This window comes from Fusarium tjaetaba (assembly GCF_013396195.1).
Source record: "Fusarium tjaetaba strain NRRL 66243 chromosome Unknown NRRL66243_c0000013, whole genome shotgun sequence".
Lineage (NCBI taxonomy): Eukaryota > Fungi > Ascomycota > Sordariomycetes > Hypocreales > Nectriaceae > Fusarium > Fusarium tjaetaba.
The window spans coordinates 157,826-176,840 of NW_023501209.1; the positions used below are offsets into that span (position 1 = coordinate 157,826).

The 19,015-nt window shown below is 49.7% G+C and overlaps 7 protein-coding genes across 7 annotated transcripts; 3 read left to right on the plus strand and 4 right to left on the minus strand.

Annotated features, from left to right (window-relative positions):
- Nucleotides 1-788: 788 nt before the first annotated feature.
- FTJAE_467 (glutamate decarboxylase) lies at nt 789-2,479 on the plus strand (the record flags this gene model as incomplete). Its single annotated transcript, XM_037351097.1, has 4 exons — nt 789-860; nt 920-1,207; nt 1,267-1,311; nt 1,364-2,479. The coding sequence occupies 4 exons, from the start codon at nt 789-791 to the stop codon at nt 2,477-2,479; spliced, it is 1,521 nt and encodes a 506-aa protein (XP_037212410.1).
- Nucleotides 2,480-3,049: 570 nt separating this feature from the next.
- On the plus strand, nt 3,050-4,450 carry FTJAE_468 (micro-fibrillar-associated 1; the record flags this gene model as incomplete). The annotated part of the gene is made up of 1 exon (XM_037351108.1): nt 3,050-4,450. The coding sequence occupies one exon, from the start codon at nt 3,050-3,052 to the stop codon at nt 4,448-4,450; it is 1,401 nt and encodes a 466-aa protein (XP_037212411.1).
- A 126-nt stretch (nt 4,451-4,576) lies between these two features.
- Nucleotides 4,577-6,647, minus strand: FTJAE_469 (DNA polymerase alpha subunit B; the record flags this gene model as incomplete). Its single annotated transcript, XM_037351119.1, has 3 exons — nt 4,577-4,747; nt 4,801-6,130; nt 6,181-6,647. 3 exons carry the CDS (start codon nt 6,645-6,647, stop codon nt 4,577-4,579), a joined length of 1,968 nt encoding a protein of 655 aa, XP_037212412.1.
- Nucleotides 6,648-7,269: 622 nt separating this feature from the next.
- FTJAE_470 (CENP-A multicopy suppressor 2) lies at nt 7,270-11,183 on the minus strand (the record flags this gene model as incomplete). Its single annotated transcript, XM_037351131.1, has 2 exons — nt 7,270-11,021; nt 11,072-11,183. 2 exons carry the CDS (start codon nt 11,181-11,183, stop codon nt 7,270-7,272), a joined length of 3,864 nt encoding a protein of 1,287 aa, XP_037212413.1.
- Nucleotides 11,184-12,689: 1,506 nt separating this feature from the next.
- FTJAE_471 (enoyl hydratase) lies at nt 12,690-14,180 on the minus strand (the record flags this gene model as incomplete). The annotated part of the gene is made up of 2 exons (XM_037351142.1): nt 12,690-14,078; nt 14,133-14,180. The coding sequence occupies 2 exons, from the start codon at nt 14,178-14,180 to the stop codon at nt 12,690-12,692; spliced, it is 1,437 nt and encodes a 478-aa protein (XP_037212414.1).
- A 449-nt stretch (nt 14,181-14,629) lies between these two features.
- Nucleotides 14,630-15,187, plus strand: FTJAE_472 (small nuclear ribonucleoprotein Sm D2; the record flags this gene model as incomplete). The annotated part of the gene is made up of 4 exons (XM_037351153.1): nt 14,630-14,652; nt 14,707-14,739; nt 14,813-15,070; nt 15,145-15,187. 4 exons carry the CDS (start codon nt 14,630-14,632, stop codon nt 15,185-15,187), a joined length of 357 nt encoding a protein of 118 aa, XP_037212415.1.
- A 213-nt stretch (nt 15,188-15,400) lies between these two features.
- Nucleotides 15,401-17,197, minus strand: FTJAE_473 (dihydroxyacetone kinase; the record flags this gene model as incomplete). The annotated part of the gene is made up of 2 exons (XM_037351164.1): nt 15,401-15,867; nt 15,925-17,197. 2 exons carry the CDS (start codon nt 17,195-17,197, stop codon nt 15,401-15,403), a joined length of 1,740 nt encoding a protein of 579 aa, XP_037212416.1.
- Between the last annotated feature and the right edge of the window lie 1,818 nt (nt 17,198-19,015).

Below are 19,015 nucleotides of genomic sequence, written 5' to 3' on the forward strand. Positions count from 1 at the left end.
TGGTTCGTTTGGTGGGTGGTTTACCCAAAATATGATATCCTCCTGATCTTCGTGTTCAAGACACAGATCTGAGACTTTGTTCTCTTTCTTAGACCGATTGTCTCATATGAAAAGGGCAGCAGCTGGGTTTGGTACCCTATACGTACTTGATGGCGCGATCACGGACAGCGAATTAACAGTCTGATAAAGTTAATGGCAAGGTCAATGTCAAGCAAGATGAGGTCGAAGGAGAATAAGAAATTGAACAAGGGTTGAGTTGGATCAACTCGTTTCAGTTGAGCTGACAATAACCCAGCTCCAGCCTCAAGACAAGGCTCTGCAAGCGAGAACGTTGAAACTTTTATCGTTCCCGGCTTTCCCCCTCTTCGTCTATCATCCTCAGCTTTCAGCTACTGACTAAAAGATGGCTAATGTAGAAATGTTGGTATCAAGTCGTGCCTATTCAAGCCTCGGTTGTCAGTATTTAAGACTTTGCCGCTCAAGAATGAACATTTCTGACATGCTCGGGAAAGACTCGGTTGATCGGACGGGAAATCCCCCGCAGAGATAACCAAAAGTCACGAGACATTGAGCCATTGCTGCCATCAATGATGTGTCCCATCTCTGAAAGTTCTTTAGATGACGAGCTGTTTTTTATTTTTATTTTTATTTTTTATTTTCACTCTCATTGTGCCTCATTCCTCAACTTTCTAAACACATATTGTACTTCACTGAAAAGTACCTAGTTATATTTACTCCAGGTTACTTATATTTCGATCTCTCACTTTTCTCATCCGATATTAGCCGTCATGACTGTGACCAACAGCCGCAATGGGAACCCCTCCATAACCACCCTCCATAGGGCTGAAGAAGTAAACGATGTGAGACATGACACGATCTCAACCTCTGAGCTGATTGGTCGCTGACGTTACACCACCAGCTCATCGATGCTGTGAAGGGTCTCATTGTCCCTTACATCAAGGCTGCCGATAATGCCGCAGCAGAGCGTGCCACGGGGCATATTCACCCCAGTTCAGCTGGTGTCAAGAATAATGTCCTGGTAGACTTTCAAAAACCACAGGAGCTTGCTCAACGACTCAAGTTTTCCTTGCCAAATTCGGGTCAAGGTAAGGAGGGGCTGTTGGAGATTATCCAGCAAGTCCTTCAGAACAGTGTCAATACTTGGGACCAGGGCTTCCTTGATAAACTATATGCAAGCACGAACGCAGTATGTCACGATATCCATGGCTTCTTCAGTTGATCATTTTCTAAACTATCATAAATCAGGTCGGTGTGGTGTCAGACATGGTACTGTCAGTGCTAAACACCAATGTACGTTGCAGCCCCTGTGCACTATCAGTAGCAAGCATTTAACACCCTCTAGCTCCATGTGTTCCAAGTTTCTCCCGCCCTCACCATCGTTGAAAAAACCACAGCAAAGACCCTGGCACACTTGTTTGGTTTCACTGGATCCAGAGCAGGGGGCATCTCCTGTCAGGGAGGAAGCGCCTCAAACTTGACTTCCCTGGTCGTTGCCCGGAATACTTTGTTCCCAGAATGCAGAGCTTCAGGCAATGGTAACCATGATTTCGTCGTCTTTACAAGTGCTCATGGGCATTACTCGGTTGAAAAGAGTGCCATGATCTGTGGTCTTGGTTCGAACAGCGTCTGGCCTGTTCCTGTGGATGAGTTTGGATGCATGAGGCCGGATGCCCTGAGGGAGCTGGTCATCCGTGCCAGGGATGAAGGCAAGACACCCTTTTATGTGAACTCGACGGCTGGAACCACTGTCATGGGCTCATATGAGCCATTTGAGGAGATTTCCAAGATTTGCAAGGAGTTTGGCCTCTGGATGCATATCGATGCAAGCTGGGGAGGCCCTGCTATCTTCTCGTCGAAACAAAAGCATAAGCTCAATGGCGCCCACCTGGCCGATTCATTGACAGTGAACCCTCATAAGATGATGAACGTTCCTGTCACATGCTCATTCCTCCTCGGACCAGATATGAACATCTTCAACAAGGCCAACAGCACCGCCGCAGGCTATTTGTTCCATACCAACGATGGCGATGATATCTGGGACCTTGCAGATTTAACCTTGCAGTGCGGTCGCCGCGGTGACAGTCTCAAGCTTGCTTTGGCCTGGATATACTATGGTGCTGCAGGTTTTGAGAAGCAGATCGACCACGCCTTCGAGCAGGCTGAATACCTTGCCAGTCTCATCAAACAGAGTGACAATTTTGTGCTTGTATCGCAGGACCCTCCCCCTTGTTTGCAAGTTTGCTTCTATTACTCCCCCGAGAGAAATCTGTCCCATAACAAAGAGGAGAACACGCTCCGAACCAAGACTATGGTTGAGAAGATGATCCTCAGAGGTTACATGGTTGATTATGCCCCTGGTCCAAATGGCAGCTTCTTCCGTGTTGTGGTCAACTGCCAAACTCTGCCAGGGACAGTCGAGGGCCTTGTTAAGGGTCTTGAAGAAGTTGGACGGCAATAGTTAGACTATAGAAGAGGTAAAAGTCGACATTACGCTAGACAAGAAGTATTATTTGGATTATATATAGGGTAAATAGGTAGTGATACGCATCATGACCGCTATCACTAAACCAGGATATTAAGAGAAACAATAACATGTTGTGTGGCAACAGTCAAGACATGGTCATGGCTCTATTCTTCTTCATGTCACGGTGTATCAATCCATGCTACAGAAAAGTATTGGTCAATCGTTCATGTTTTCTTTCATGCTCGGCTTGCGAAACCTGACTGTTTATGTTTGATTCGAAACCACAGGATAGCAGGCGGTACATCGGAGCTCCCACTGGCACATTTTAGAATGATCCTATAATACAAAATTATACAATAAATAAGGAAGGGATATTCCATCGACACAATTTTCTTTTTAGGAATTAAAAAGGCTACAGATGTTAAAAACAACTGTATTCCCAAGATACAGGGTAGCTGACACGATAAGCTTATCATATCGAGACCCATTAATTTATTCACTACCAGCCTTCAACGTCACGAGCATGCGTCGCATCTTCAACCTCACCCCCAGCGCTTTATCACAATGCCACCTAAACGAATGACAGCAAACCCGGTGAAACCAGCGCGTTACCGCGCTGGTAAGCCCACAGGAGCAGATTCAGATTCAGATTCCGACGCGAGCGAAAACGAAGAGTCTAATGAGCCAACGCTTCCACCTCCACCGAAAGCGACCAGCGCGGGCAAAATTTCATCAGGCAACCTGAGAAAAGTCGACCTCGACGCTCGGAGGAAAGAAGCGGAAGTTGCCGAAGAACGGAGACTTGCCAAGGAAAAAGCCGAGCGCCTTGCTGCAGAAGAAGGTTTCGTGACAGAGGAGGAGGAAGAAAGTGAAGAGGAAGAAGACGACGATGAGGAGGAGGAAAGTGAATCCGAAGAGGAGAGCAGTGAGGACGAAGCTCCACGAAGATTAATGATTCGGCCCAAATTCGTACCAAAAAGCCAAAGAGGAAACGCCAAGACCCCTGCGCAAGAAGAGGAAGAAGCACGGCAGGCCGAAGAAGAGGCCCGCAAGAAAGCCGCTGACGAGCTTGTGGAAGAGCAAATAAAAAAGGATCTTGCCGCTCGCGCAGCAGGCAAAAAGCACTGGGATGACGACGAGAACGAGGACTCGGACGTGGATACAACAGACGGGCTAGATCCAGAGGCTGAAGAAGCAGCTTGGCGCGTTCGAGAACTCAAACGTCTGAAGCGCGCCCGCGCTGTTATCGAAGAGCGTGAAAAGGAGCTTGCAGAAGTTGAGCGTCGACGTAACTTGACCGAGGAGGAAAGACAAGCCGAAGACGAGGCTTTCCTCGCGCAACAGAAAGAGGAAAAGGAGGGCAAGGGCAAAATGTCATTCATGCAGCGTTATCTACACAAGGGAGCATTCTACCAGGACGAGATGAAAGCGGCTGGTCTGGATAAGCGAGACATCATGGGCAGTCGTATCCAGGACGATGTGCGGAACCGTGAGGCCCTCCCCGAATACCTGCAGCGTCGCGACATGGCCAAGCTGGGCCGTAAAGGTGCAACAAAGTACAGGGACATGCGTACCGAGGACACAGGCCGATGGGGAGCTATCGGCGATGGGCGAAAGAGAGACGGCGGGCGATTTGAGGAAGACGAGCGTTTCAGACCCGACGATGACAGGTTTCGCCGTGACGAACGAAGCGCAGGCGGTGCCAATGCCATTCCTCTAGGTGACCGTGAGAGAGACGGCCGGGATGAGAGAGATAATGGCCACCGAGATCGAAGAGATAGGGCCAGGGACTCTTATCGATCAAGAGACGATGGACAAAGTCGACGTAGATCACGGTCACGGTCACGTTCGCCACGACGCGAAAATGATAGAGATAGAGATGATTACCGGCGTCGTAAACGCAGTACGTCACGCGACAACGAGCGGTACGAGAGCGACAAAAGACGCAGGGTGGATGCCAGATGAACTCGGCCTGCTCTTGTTATACTATTAATAATACCCAAACAGCCATGGTATGTGCCTTGCATTTGGCTTCTTTTTTACGTGTCTCGCGAGATTACATGCAGTACTGGACTCGTACCCAGCTATGCTCTATATTCTGACAATCTCTACGCGAGCACGATCATATATTTGATGGCCCATCATATCTTCGCTACTCCCATTTGATACCGGGGGAGGATATAATGTCATTCGTGCATAGGTACCTGCGCCGCGACGCTTAGAAAGGTAGCCAGGATTGATAAGGAGGACACTCTCGACGACCTGAAGTTCAGTTAGTAAGAATGAAGACAAAAAAAAGGAGCCAAGAGACATACTTTTGCAAATGGAGGTAGTAAACTCGGCACGACCATGACATCTGGCCTGACATTCACCATCTCTCCCAGTTCAAGATAGCTCAAATCTAGACCAGCACCAGTAGCCAAACCATCTTCCGTGCCAGTTTTAGGTAACTTAGAGCGATCTGTAGGAGGAAACAGCGGGAAGTAATGTCGCTGCTCAACTAGATACCGACACAACCGACTCATGAGATCAGTGCCAGGTTGTCCACCACCGCGAGACACAACCTCTTCCGAGCGGAACTGGGAGAGGACATCCTGCGATGAGACACCAAGGACAAGTTCGTTGATCGAAAGAGTCATGGGGTTCGTGACAATGCGGACCATTTTGGGAAGGCCGAGTTCCTTACGAGGAATCGAGTCTTGAGGCCATGAGACATGTTTTGATAATACGTCGCGGACTGACGGGACAAGGATGATGGTTATTTGCGGGTTTGAGGTTGCAAGGCGGTTGAAAGCGGGAGCAACAAGGTATTTAAATACTGTTGCCATAGTAGCTGTATCGGGGTCAAAATTTGCCTCTTCAGGAAGATCGAAATCTCCCGTGGCAATGAGGGGATGATCAATATCGAGGAACGGCCCTGTGAGGACAAGCGCATCTGCATAAGTATCACCTGCTTGACTGCACAGTGCATGGAGTGGCTCAAAATCGAGATTATCGTCAGCGGTATAAGGACCAGAGGCGTAGAGAATGCTCAAGGGTGCAGGTTCTGAATCTTCGTCCATCGCATCAGGACCACCACGGAACCTCCCACGATGCCCCTCGAGTGCAGAAAGCGAAGATGCAGCACTGGGAAGCAGAGGAACCTCGAGAACCTCCTTCACGACAAATTCGTTCCCTGAGGCGTTGGCACCCCGAAAAGCGACGATTTGGCCGGGGAAGAAGCTCCATGAGCGGATGTTGTCCATTTTTAGCGGTACCCGCAAGCCCATTCCTGTTCGTCTGGAGGTTTCCAAAACCAGTGATGCAGCATTCAGTTTTCCTTCTGAGGAGTCAGAAGCGATACGGCCAACAGCCACGACCTCAGTTGTACTTTGCGCAGCAGCACTGCCGAATTCGTTCTCATCGATCTTATGATGCTGCTGTATAAGAGCCATGAAGTTGTCGATCCGGTCATCGAGAATTTCGCTGGCCTCGGAGAGCTTCATGGCCAATGGCTTGTATCCCAGCTTCTTTTGATCCGAGGCAGCTGTGAGCTTTATTCGAGGCTCAGCGAAGGGCGCAATCGGTGGTTCGGCTGCATTGAGGCGATCGTTGAGGATTTCAACAGTCTCTCCTGGATTTGCTCGATCACGGAACGATGTGGGCCTGGATGATGTTAGCAAAGCCGACGCAGTTGGTGAGACGAAGTAACATACGGTAGTCCATTCAACGACTTGAGCTGCTCACTCATACCTGTAGCTGGCGAGCTCATCAGCCCCTTTGGCGTCTCCGTCTTTCTCTTAACAGCACTGCCACTCGCAGCACCCCTATTCAACTTTGCCCCCGACGCTGGAGTGCTGGGAACAAGCCCATCTAACATCCCAAAAACATCGCCGACCTTTGCTGTGCCTCTCGGTGTGTTGGCTACCTTTCTCTCGGTCTTGACCTGAACATTTCGATGGCTGTTTTCGAGCTCATCTTGGATGCTCTGCTTGAGGTTCCTAAGAACTTCGAGACTTAGGGCCTGAGCGTCAAGATCCAATTTTATACAATACGACTCCCACTTGAAAAAGAGATCCTCGGCCGAGAGTCCATGAAGGCGCATAATGGATTCCAGTTCGCTGAGGACATCGGGCTCAAGCGGCTTATTGGGGGAGAATCGGCTTTCAATTTCGTCCGCCATCATGGGCGATAATAAAACTCAAACGCGGTTGTTCGTAGCAACTCGAGATTTCCGGCAAAGACAAAGGTCGTATATGGATTAAAAAGATGGCATTGGTGAAGGTCAAAACGTCTGGAGGGGTCTAGATGTGGGCGCGACGAGACGCGTCGTATCACAGGTAACTAAATTCCAGACCGCGTTAAGTGGTCAGAAATTAATGGTACAGTGCTGCCAATCATGCACACGGTCAATTTTCTATAAAATGGGCTGGCCATAGTTACCATGATCAGAACGACTAACTACCTACTACTAAACAATAGGATACAGACAGTCAATGCAGGTATATCAAGGCTTATAAAAGAATGCACTTAATTAATCAGACATTGCCTTCTTATGCTGCAATTTGCTTCTAAAACAGGCATTTCTCAGCCACTATCAAGGTATCGTATCCGCTATGAATAAACAAGCGCCGTTACTTTCGTGTAATTGTCCAAACGCCGTCTACTTGGCATAAGCCCGTCCCAGAAAAATCAACCTAACTATTCGTACCGTCGTACTCTTCATGGACCTGTTGACTAACAGTGCTGTTAAACGAACTCAAAAAACAAGCATTAGAAGCAAAGAAAACGTCTGCAACCATTCTTTACTTCTCCTTCTCCTGGACAGTACTTTTGTGTTCAATACCGCCCCATTCAGCCCAGACATTATCTGAACCACCGTAGGTGAAGTTCACATTACCATCTTTGGGGGATGAACTTGGCGCAATGCCGTCGGTGCTGAGAAAACTGCCAAAGTCACCTAGACTGGCAGGGTCTGTATCTAGCAATGGGAGCGTGGAAAAATCTAAAGTGCTACTCGCCAAGTCAAAGTTTGGCTCAGAGAGCAACTGCGTTATGGTTCGGCTCAGGGGAGTATCGAGGACACTCTCTAACTTGCTCTCCAGATTAAGTCGTGGGCTGCGCCTAACGCTCGCAGGACTTCTGGTCGGCGTTCTTTGTAGAAGCGCCTGTTGGCTAGGAGACAATAAATCTCTCACTGATCGAAGAGATCGCGAGACACTGCGTGTGATAGGTCGATGGCTGGGTGTAGGGCGTGTCGGGGTTTTGAAGAGAGCCGAGTCAGCATCGGCCTTGGATTTGGGCGGCGGCGTCGAAGGACGAACTGGGCTGTTAAACAACGCCTCTATGTCATCATCCATAATGAGATCTTCGCTCTGAGCATCGTAGACTGCATTCTCCTTTCCACAGATCTCCTTGTTTTGCCGACAGTCTGCTGTCTTAGTCACGTTGGCATCGATCTCTCCCAAGGTCTTCGGTGTACCCCCCTTACGGGGTGAAGGGAAGAGCAGGCGTCGAGTGCTTCCCAACTCGTCATCAAGGTCCATCTCGATGGGACTGTCAGCAGTCCCAGTACCTCTGGAAGCCCGGGAATGGGAGGAGCCTGGGACTGACTGACTCATGTTATTATGGCGCCCGTCAGCCGCCAGTAAATGAAATACATTCTGCATGGCCGCATCTTCATTAACTCGTGATCCCATAGAGATAACATTAGCCTGCTTAGGGGATGAACGCTCGACCGGTCCAATGGAGTCTGTGGCTGGGAAGGTTTCTGAAGGAGGATGGGGCGCCGAAGAACTCTTAGTACGGGCACGTTTTGCCTGCGACTCAGGGCCAGCGGATCCCCGCTTCTTTCGACTCTGGCCCAGAAGCCCGTTATCCCATTTGTCCTGTGGGCGGTGGTTGTGATATTTAGACATCCATATACCGCAGGGATTACAGAGCAGTTTCTCTGACCAGTCATTTCGGTCATCACCAAAACCAAGCGCTTTCTTGATAAGGCGGTGGGACAGGGGATTCTTGTCCTTATCCCGTTTCAGAATCTCAATGGCAGTAACCCGGCCAGGCTTCTCTGAGTACTCCACGCTTTCTGGTGCTCCGTCATGTTCCTGAACCCAAATCTTGCGCCAGGTTGGGGTCTCAATGGCACCGCAATTAGTGCAGAACGGAGGCATCTCGCCAGCTGCGATTGCAGATTCTAGCCTCTGTTTAATGGAGTCCTTCTTGATTTGGTTCTTGTTGGACTTATAGGGCGGGGACGAGGGCATAGGAGGAAAGTCGCTCTGCGGAAAGATTGCCTCTGACAGTGTAGGTAGAGTGTTTGTAATCAAATATGTCTCAGGCGGTCCCAAAGGGTCACTGGCAGCAATCGGTTTGGGGACGCTGACCGATTTGGAACGACGAAGACAAGTTGTGGTGTCTGTGGAAGGGCGGGGCGGTTCCGCAAGGACAGACTGTGATAGAGAAGATGGCCCAGCAGGCTCGCTTGCCGGTACAGATGGCAAAGCTAGAAGTCCTGCGGACTGTGATCTGCCGAGTGGTCGCGAGGGGCGGGGCTTTGGTGCGATGGCACGAGTACTTGATTTTGAAGTAGGTAAAGATCCTTCAGTAGATTGGTTAGTTGAAATTGAAGTATTAGGCTCAGAAGAACTAGAGACTGCGCGCACTAATTCAAAGAGGGCATCTTCTTCCATTGCCTCTATAGCTTGGTTGCCCTGCGCTTGAGTAGAATCTGGCAGCGAGGGTGCAGTGGTAGGGACTGGGCTATCCTTTTCTGGAGCATCTGTCGTAGGAGGAGGTGTTGGTGCATAGCCTCGTGGTTGTTGTTTTGAGCTTGCTGGTCGTTTCTGAGAAGAATTTCGAACTAGTCGAGGGATGGCAACTTTCTTCGCGGTAACGGGTTCTGATGGAGGGGGACCAGCAGGAGTTGAGGTTGGGTAAGGGGTGTTGAAGTTCTGGATATGAACGAGCCCTTGGCCTTCTGGCCCGTCTTCGATTCTGAACACTTGGGTTGGAATTCCGGTATTATCCACGTCTTCCATTACTTTCTGCGTCCTAGGCTGGCTATAAGTCTGGCCCTCTTTGGCTGTTGGTAAGACAGGTTCATCCAACAAGTCGTCTGTTTCATTCTCTGCAAAGCTCGATATTTGTCTTGGTAGGGACGGCATGGGTGGCAAAACAGGACTGGAAGGAGGAGGACTTGACCGCATGAAAGATTCTGTTCGTGGCAGAGGGGGGGATGACCGTATGTCCTGCGGGCTATCCTCTGAAAAGGCAGGAGTTTCGACAGGCGATTCTGGAGAACGGCCATCCTCTTGACTCGGGGACAAGGCGCGAAGGGGTCTCGGGGGTATTTGGTTGCTCAGAGTAGCACCCAGCTCCTTGCGCATCGAGGATTGACTCCGAGGCTTGACACCTTTGGGGCCAGGCTGGGCAGGGCCGTTCAGGGGTCCTCCCTCAGGAACGGGAGTAGGTGCCCGAGGAACCTCCTGTAGATGATTCCCAGCGACTGCCTCATTGTTTGCATTAACAGGACGGAAATTTCGAAGAGAACCAGCGGTACTAGCAGTGACACGTAGAGATTCTGGACCTGAAGTGAAGGGGTTAGGAGTAGCCTTTTCGACCTTCATGGGTTTGGCTCTTTTCTTGACTGGCACTGAGCCGCCATCCTCGCCCTCGGTGCCGTCTTCATACCCTGAGGTGTTTCCTTCGGCAGGCTTCTTTCGCGGCCTACCGCGAGGCCGCCCTGTCGGTGGCTTCCTGTTGCGGGAGCTTCTGCTAGAAGGTCTTGACGTAGAAGCAGCGGTAGTTGATGGAGGGACGGGCATGGGTGCTATGCGCTGAACATCCGATCCTGAATTGGCTTGGCTAATCGCGGGATCAATCGAGTCTCGTCGTTCAATTGAAACAGGTGGTGCGCCTTGAGAAAGCGCAGGTGATGCCACTCGAGACACATGTGCTGTGTGTCCGATATGAGGGTTGGCCTGGATGAAAGAGCTCCATTCAGCGGCACCAGAAGCCACGGCCATTTCAGCAGAGCGGGAGGGTGGCATAGAGGCAGGCTGCAGTGGAGCGGGTTGTAAAGGCGTGGGTTGCATAGGGTGAGGCGGTATCTCCATGGGTGGCATGTCAACATTTGGTTCTCGCCTTTGAAGCCTGGAACCGACTGTGAACTTGAGCTTGACTTCGATTGTCTCGCGGTTTCCTCCTCCAAATACGGCAAGCAAGTTCTTGGTAACACGCCCAGTTACCATTTTGGGCGACTGAGACAGCCATTCACCACCACGCATTGAGTCGAGTGCCCATGATAGCATGCCTTGTCCAACCAAGGGGGTGTCTGGTTCTGAATAATCGAGTGCGTAAATGGTGTAGTCGCCCTCAGTATCTTGGTTCCCGAGTTCTGGGCTGCATTCGGTGATTGCCTGTAGACACGCTCTCAAGTCGACAATGCCAATGGAGTTTTGTTCATCGAGGGGAATCGTTTGAACGAAGAGGGTTTGTGTTGAACGAGCAAGGCAATTGATTTTGGCCTCCTTGTCAAATGTATAATGTACCTTGACTGCACATCAAGTTAGCAAGAGAACTACCAGACGCATGGATTTTGCATACGGCCCATAGGCCTCACTTGGACGCCTGCTTCATTTGTTTCCACGTTCTGTTGCATCGTCTGACCGTTGTGATTCCAGCCGCCTTGAATAGGATTGGGCATTGGTGAGGCCATGGCGGTTAATCCCCTAAGGGGGGAGGTCAGAGATGGCGCTTGAAGAATCAATCGTGAATTATGTCGTCGTCGTATATGGTGTGTTTATATCATGTAAGCAGAGACAAGGCAGCGACGTCCGAGAAGAAAGAAGGAAAAGGTCAAGACAAGACGTGAGGTTTGGTAGTGGATAATTCAACAAGCCGTAGGAAATAGTAGTGGGGAGGTTTAATGTTTGAGCTCGTTGGCCGGGACGTGATATCAAATTCGGGAGGCGGGCGTCATGTTCGTGACGCGCTCTAACCCGCCAAAGTCGCGTCGTGGAGCGAAGGTGGATCAAGTTAAAGTGTGTGCTGATAGTTTTGCGCGCTGGCTAGACAACGAGAAGACAGAGAATATAGTGAAGAGGGGGGAAAGGCAGTGATGGGGCTGTGGTTAGTAAGAGAAAAGAAGAACTCAAACAAAACCCCAAAATTTGAAGTATCAATGATTGAAGAAAGTTGTAGATGCCTCGAGTGTGTTGTGATGCAGCTTCAAAGGCGTGTTCTGCTTGAATGAAACTGAAGAAAAGATGGAGGGTCGCCGTGTCACTCCAGTGGTTGATGAGCCAATAACCCCTGTCAATTACCCTTTTAGTGCCTGCAGTCGGTCGGTGGTGGGAGTGAGACCCACCTCTTCCGACACGGAGCGGTTCAGTGGGGCCGGACAATGCAACTCACGTGCCCTGCTATCCAATCTCAAAAGTCGTCGTACTTTTGAAACGGTACGTATCTTTCTAGTCGGTTGCGAACCTGAGCCTTTTCGCAGGCTGTTTTGCTATGGCCAACCCAGTAACTGCCGACTTGCTTCGATGACGGGAAAATGGGTAGAAATGAGCCAGGGAAAGACGGAGATGTCTCGTCTTTCTTTCGAGGCTCTTCTTGCGGCGGGACACTGTCCCTTTTATACTCTTGCCCTCTGCCTGAGGTCATCTAATAGACTCTATCGGGTGCCTGCCTACATGAGATAGTTTGCTAACTGGATCCTCTTGCTGGTCCTGTTCCCTTATCTCCGCATTTCGTTTGTTTCTCTCTCTCTCTCCTGTCTGCATCTATCCATCCTTTTATTATTAGCCATGTCTGGAAAACATGACTTGGTGTTTCTTCTTTAGCTTACATACCCGCTCATCTGGCCCTCCACTACCTGCATCTGCCCCTCTTTGGTCATTGGTCATGTCAAAACAAAGTCGCGACAAAATGAGACTTTTCAGCCAAAGTTCCATCTCTCACTAAAATGATTTTTGTTGTTTTCATCCCGACCCCACTTCAAGTCTCTCGTTCACCACTTACGCTATGATCATTCAAGACTTCATGAGCGCTAATGTGACTCTATGTGGGAGGAAAAAAGCATCATCTATTTTGAAGCGCATTTCTCTTGTCGCTTGATATCATCGCCATTCATCTATCAGCACACGCACTACATAATTTACATCTCGTAGTGGCATCTATTTTACATTTTATTATCCAAGTATTGGTAGCATGTGAGGAATTACAGTCGGCTTCCAGGGAGCGACTCATCCGCCATCCAAACAGCCTTGCCTTGGTCATCCACTGCCGTCTTGCGAGCGATAATCTCTTTGGCGACCTCAGCGATGCCTTGGCGTCCATTGCGCGAGGACGCAATTTTGTTGGCCAGCTGCTCCTGGGTATATGTGCCCCTTGACAGAATTTCCTCAATCTCTTTCTCGGATGGCACACCAAGTTCCCGGTGAGGGTATTCCTTGAATGTGCGATCGGTGAAAAGGGCTAGTTCATTATTGGAGTCGTACTCGAAGAAGGGCTTGGCCACGTTTGTGCCTCCGATCGCCTCGAGTGACTCAGGCTGCCACTTGGGCGCCTCCTTTCGGATGAGCAGTGCTGATACACCCTCGGTGAAGTCGGGATGCTGCATGAACTTAGTGGCAATCTGGTGCTCCCTCTTAAACGTTTCAGCGATATCCCACTCACCACCTACACGCATCTGGCGAAGAGCCACATGCACAGCTGTAGGTGATCGCTTGTGTAGCGTCTTGAGCTGCTTCTGCGCCCACTCCTCAGTTGGACCCCGCTCAGCCTGCAAGGCAGCAATGATCTCGCTGATGGTGTGCTTGTTGAAGCATCGGTCGATTGCCTGGCGAATCTCGCCGCTCAGGGTTATGGGCTGGTCATATGGAAGACCGGTACAGAATTCTTCAAGAGTTTGATTGATGAGTGCCAGTCGCTCAGGCAAACCGTCGCTGTCCCGGAAGCGCAGTTCGGCTAGACGTGCCTCTAGATCAGGCAAGCTGGTTGAATGCAGGTAGTGGGTGGCAATACCCGAGTAGAAGACGTTGGGGCCAGTGAGTCGCTCGCTGGTAAGCGCAAGGAAGGTTCCGACAGATCCGTTCATTCGAGGAAGAAAGAACGAAGCGCCAACATCGGGGAAGAATCCAATTGTAGTCTCGGGCATGGCAAAGACAGTCTTTTCGGTCGCGATCCTGAAAGGGGCATGGGCACTCAAACCAACACCACCTCCCATAGTGATACCATCCATGAAAGCGATGTAGGGCTTATTGTATGTCGCAATGTAGTGGTCCAGCTTATATTCGAGGGCGAAGTATTGTGCCGATTTCTGCCAACCGTCCTCACTCTCCGAGTTGAGTTTGGCGAGCGCAGTAACGTCACCTCCAGCGCAGAGGGCCTTTTCGCCGGCACCCTTCATAACGACAACATTGGCGAGATTAGACTTTTCCCATTCGATTAGTCGGGGCACGATCTTTCGGATCATCGAGGCATCGAGTGAGTTGAGCTTCTTCGGCCGGTTGAGCATGACGGTTCGTAGACCATACTTGCTCTCGAACACTACATCATTTGGATCATCCCCTCGCTTCTCTCGGATGTTGGTGGCCTCCGACGAAAGCTATGACATGAAATTAGAATTCATAGCAACAGAGACCCCGATAATTGTGTTCACCTGTCGTGCACCGAGCGAAGAGCTCAGAATTTTTGATTGCTGGACCATATTGAAGATTCTTGGTGAGCTCCGACTTGCAACATTAGCTGAGGCGCAAGCTCGGACTGACAAAGTTCGAAATGACATTGTATGAGAAGAAGAATTAGCGATGCGCACATGCGATCGACATGCCCATCGAGGTGAAGGAAGAGGGGGTATAAGATGGCTTGGAGTCTTGTCCGAGGTCCGCGGCAATGCTTTTCTTAACCGTCCGCAACAAGCCGCCTAATAGCCCAAAAACCCATACCAAGGTTCGCAGCCACATTTTTGGTGGAGGATTTGCTCTCTACTATCGTCACATGACTTCTCATGAAGCTCGAAAAATGGGTCTGTCCCATCAGCCAATCAGACACGTGCTCCAACTCGTGGTCAACTTTTTGAGCTATGTACAAAGTATGTAACTGGGCTTCAGCCTTGCGCGCATCTCCAACATCCCAAACTATCAGATTATTTCCAAGATGTCGACGGACCCCAAGATTCAGTATGTCACAACAAGTCCATCTTCTCAGCCCCACAGTACTAACAGATTAATCAGGGAGCTTCTTAGCAAGTCGCGCAATGAACTCACGTACGTGACAGTCACCTCTTCTCTTCTTCCAGCCCCGCGACAAGTCCTCGATTGCTAACACATCATCTTCCAGTGAGTACGAGATTGCCCAGCTAGAAGAACACGAGTTCTCTGCCGGCCCTCTATCTATCCTTCAGACCGCCGTTCGATCGCACGTGCAAGTGCTCATCTCCATCCGCAACAACCGCAAGCTCCTTGCGCGTGTCAAAGCCTTCGATCGCCATTGCAATATGGTGCTGGAGAATGTGAAGGAGATGTGGACAGAGACCCCTCGGTTAGCAAACGGGAAGAAGGGTCGCCCGGTGAACAAGGATAGATTCATCAGCAAGATGTACGTCTATAACACAACAACTTGTCAATTAGCGGTGACAGGAACGTCGAGGCTGAGTGCTGACTTTATCACAGGTTCCTACGAGGCGATAGCGTCATTTTGGTTCTTCTCAGCTAATGGTTCACTACCGTCATGATTTTGGGGCGGTGAGAGCTCGAATTTGAGAATGGGATTTTTGTATGTCTTACGGGCAAGACTCACAGGGACTACATAGGCGTTGAAAACATGTTGATTTCCCCATACCATATTCTGTTCATTACATGCGTTATCAATATTTGCACACTGCCGATCAACTGGCCTTACTGGCTAACAGCAGAGGTTATAGACTGCCTAACTGCTCAAGCCCAGGAAGAAGTTGGCCAACCCCCAAGCTCCAGGATCGGGAACCTCCTGATAGCCACTACCCCCGATATAAACCGTCCGACCCAGGCTGGCTTGCATACCCTTGGTCTTATTAGCCCCCTCCAGTGCTGCTTCAGCTGCCTTCTTGATATCTCCTGTCTGGTTAAGGGTTTCCACGAAAGGATGAAGGGCGTCGACCAGTGTCCGATCTCCAGGACGAGCAGGCGTGTACTTAGCCAGAGCATCGCTACTCATTTTGAGGGCCTTGCCCCAGATTTCAGGCGAGGCGGTGCTGGGTGACAGTTCACGAAGAGCATGAACCAGGGCGTTGAGGAAGATGGCGTACAGAGCACCAGAGGTTCCATCCATGGCCGTTTCCACGATTGTTACGATTGATGAGAGATCCACGACAACGTCGCCGGTAAGAGGTTGCTCATCGACGTGCTTAAGGATTGCTGTTTTATGTCAGTAAATGACCTTTCCCTAACAGGGCCACGATGCGTCGGACTGACCTTCAGCGCCTCGTTTCAAACCGATTCCACAGTCACCATCTCCGACGATAGTATCGTAATGGGTGACCTCTGGCTCAGCTTCAATCACTTTTTGCAGGCCTTTCTTCAATACTGCTTGCGCGGTACCAGGGTCTGTTTTTAGACCACTAGACTTGATATCCCCGGTAACACCAGCACGGTCTGTTCTCGTATTGGTATTCTTGGCTTCCCAGGTGCTGGCCTGGACGGGTGAAGACCATCCAACCACCTCACTGGGAGCATCAAGCAATTCAATCATGCTCGGAGCTTCGAAATCAGGCGAGACCACATTGAGAAGGGAAATGCTGAAGCCGAGACCGTTCAGACTGGTCATGAATGTTCCACTGAGTATTCTCACGGGCCGGATATTGTAACTTGACTCGAGCTGACTCGCAACTTCTGCAGTGATGCCGCCCAGCTCAAGAACACTGACTCCTCCCAGGTTGTTGATCATGAGAACAACTTGTTTGGAATCAACGTTCACAAAAGCTCGATCCTTGTCTGCGGTGTCGAGTAATTGCTTGAGCATTTTACTTACGAGATCGGGTAGTTCAGCCTTCTCACGGCCAGAGCCGGGTTCATTGTGAATACCCATTCCCAGCTCCGCCTCGTCTGCCGCAAGATTGCCCTCCGTATCGGCCTTTCGCCCAGGAACATGCACATGTTCGAGACTGGCGCCCACACTGACGAGGTTGTCTGCTGTCAGTTGTGCATATTTGGCAACCTGGTCAAGTGGCTTTCCTAGAGCTGCTAGGGCACCTGAGATTTTGTGAACGAGAACTGTACCTGCAATTCCACGACGTCCGACTTTTCCGGCTTTTGCACGACCAACACCAACATCGTCGCCAACAACTACCATCTTAACCTCGAGCCCTGCAGCCTTGGCCTTTTCAACAGCCATGCCAAAGTTGAGGACGTCACCAGTATAGTTCATTACAGTGACTAGGACTCCCTTTGATGTATCGACGCGGGAGGTAATTGCTGTACGTATTTGCTCTGCTGAGGGAGATGCGAAGATGGTTCCAGCTACGGCTGCGGAGAGCATGCCTTGGCCGACCATGCCGGCGAATGAGGGTTCATGGCCGGAGCCACCTCCTGAGATAATGGACACTTGTGCTTTGGCATTGGAATCAGGACGACGATAGATGACTTTGAAGTCTGGATCTAGGGCGAGCGACGGATTGGTGAGGGTGAGACTATAGAGAGCTGAGGAGACGAGGTGGGTTGGATCGTTGACAAAGTGTTTGGCTGACATGATAATAGACGGATGGAGCGAGTTGATCAACCAGTATTATAGAGATGAGATGAAATTGGTTCTTAATTAAGAAGATATTATTGATCAATTGGGACAGATATCTGAGTGATCCAAGCTTCTTAAGTACCAGCTGCCAAGACAACCGCCACTATGGGAGTGGCAATCAGGTGAGGTTATTTATGTTGGCTGTATGGATTCAAACGATGAAGGATGGATGAATGGAAGCCAACACCGAGCTCAAGTGGGGGAATCGCGGGGTTTGTAGCGGGGTTGGAGCTGTGAGGCCGGGGTAGGGAATATGTCACGGGAGATGCCATCGATGGATGGATATTGGGTATTCGGTTTAGGTATACCGAAGTTGTTCCCACTGTTAACGAGCATGTGGCCATTGACTTGCAATCATGAGACTTGTACGAGGTGGACATATGAGATGTTGATGATGGAGTTGTTGAGAACAACACAATTCCCGCGCAGTGTACAGATTGGAAACGGGGTGGAGTTAAGTCAACTCTTAGGCTTCAGACAGACATGGGAGGCTCAACAGGTTGTTTAACTGCATTGTCAATTGTTCGATGGTTGGGGGGGCCAATGTAACAAGAGGCGGCATTGCACGCACATGCGTGTAACCACCGGCTTTCCTGTTCGAGTAATATCCCAAGCTTCGTAACAACCTGATACTAACTTAGCTTGTGGACCGTGTTTTCATATTATAAGCTTAATTAACTTCTAAAAGCACTGCAATCCAGACAAGGTATGTCCATTGCTAAAGGCAACCCTACCCAGTAATTAATCAGCTAATATGTAAGATGAGAAAAAAAAAGCATAAGCGTATTTGTTTACTTGCTGGTGGATCGCTTTCTGGGTAATAATGCGGAAGAGAATGCAAGTATGATAGAATGGCCAGCAGAGTCTAAAGAAAAGATGTCAATAGCATGAAACTGCGCTGGCTTTCCGCGTTATCTCGTGAAGCAGTGCTGTTCTAGAATGCTGAATGCGTACCTACTTTGTGAACGATATCAGATTTATCAATTCCTATTCAGCGCAAGACCATTTAGGTTACTGGTCCAAATAATGATAAGCCTAGATCCTTGATAACTTTGCAACATCCTGCATGCTCTAACTTGCAGACAGTGATGTATACCTTTGACAAAGTTCAGCTCGAGTGGCTGAAACAATTGCTAGACTGGAAACCAAAGCTCGTTATAGATAAAAGAAACTGTCTATCCTCTGTACGCGTCAGGATACAGTCTAACAGTGCATACGCATGCTCGGTTAGACATATCTACGACCTACGTACTACGGAGTAAGGCAGGGATAAATTTCCGGCAGCATTCCCACATACCGCTCTACACAGTACTGTATCCCTACCACAGTGTTTCTAGAATTTCTGTAAAGGCGCACGCTAACGCGGGAACAAAATAACCTAAACCAATAATTAAACAATGAGTTCCGTGATCCCGGCTTGGCTAACTCGCTAAGTAAAGATCGAATTGCCCTTCCTGGAAACTGAAACACACACGCCTCATCGACTGTGTACTGCCAGTATGTAGGTATGTAAGCATAGGTACGATACGATCCATGGTTGCCCTACGGAATAATGGTTCTTTCAGTCTCGGCCGAATTAAAAGAGATGCTCCATAGTTTCTTATCCGCTCTTCAGGTCATGCAGAAAAGGGATTGAGCCAACGATTGGATCGTGCTGGCTCCAGGAACCGCATTTATTCCAGGGACAAATGGAGCATTGCTTACACTGGAGCCGATCATAATCAGGTACTGTGCAGTCCATTGCATGTCTGCTTGCGTACCTCTCTCTCACAC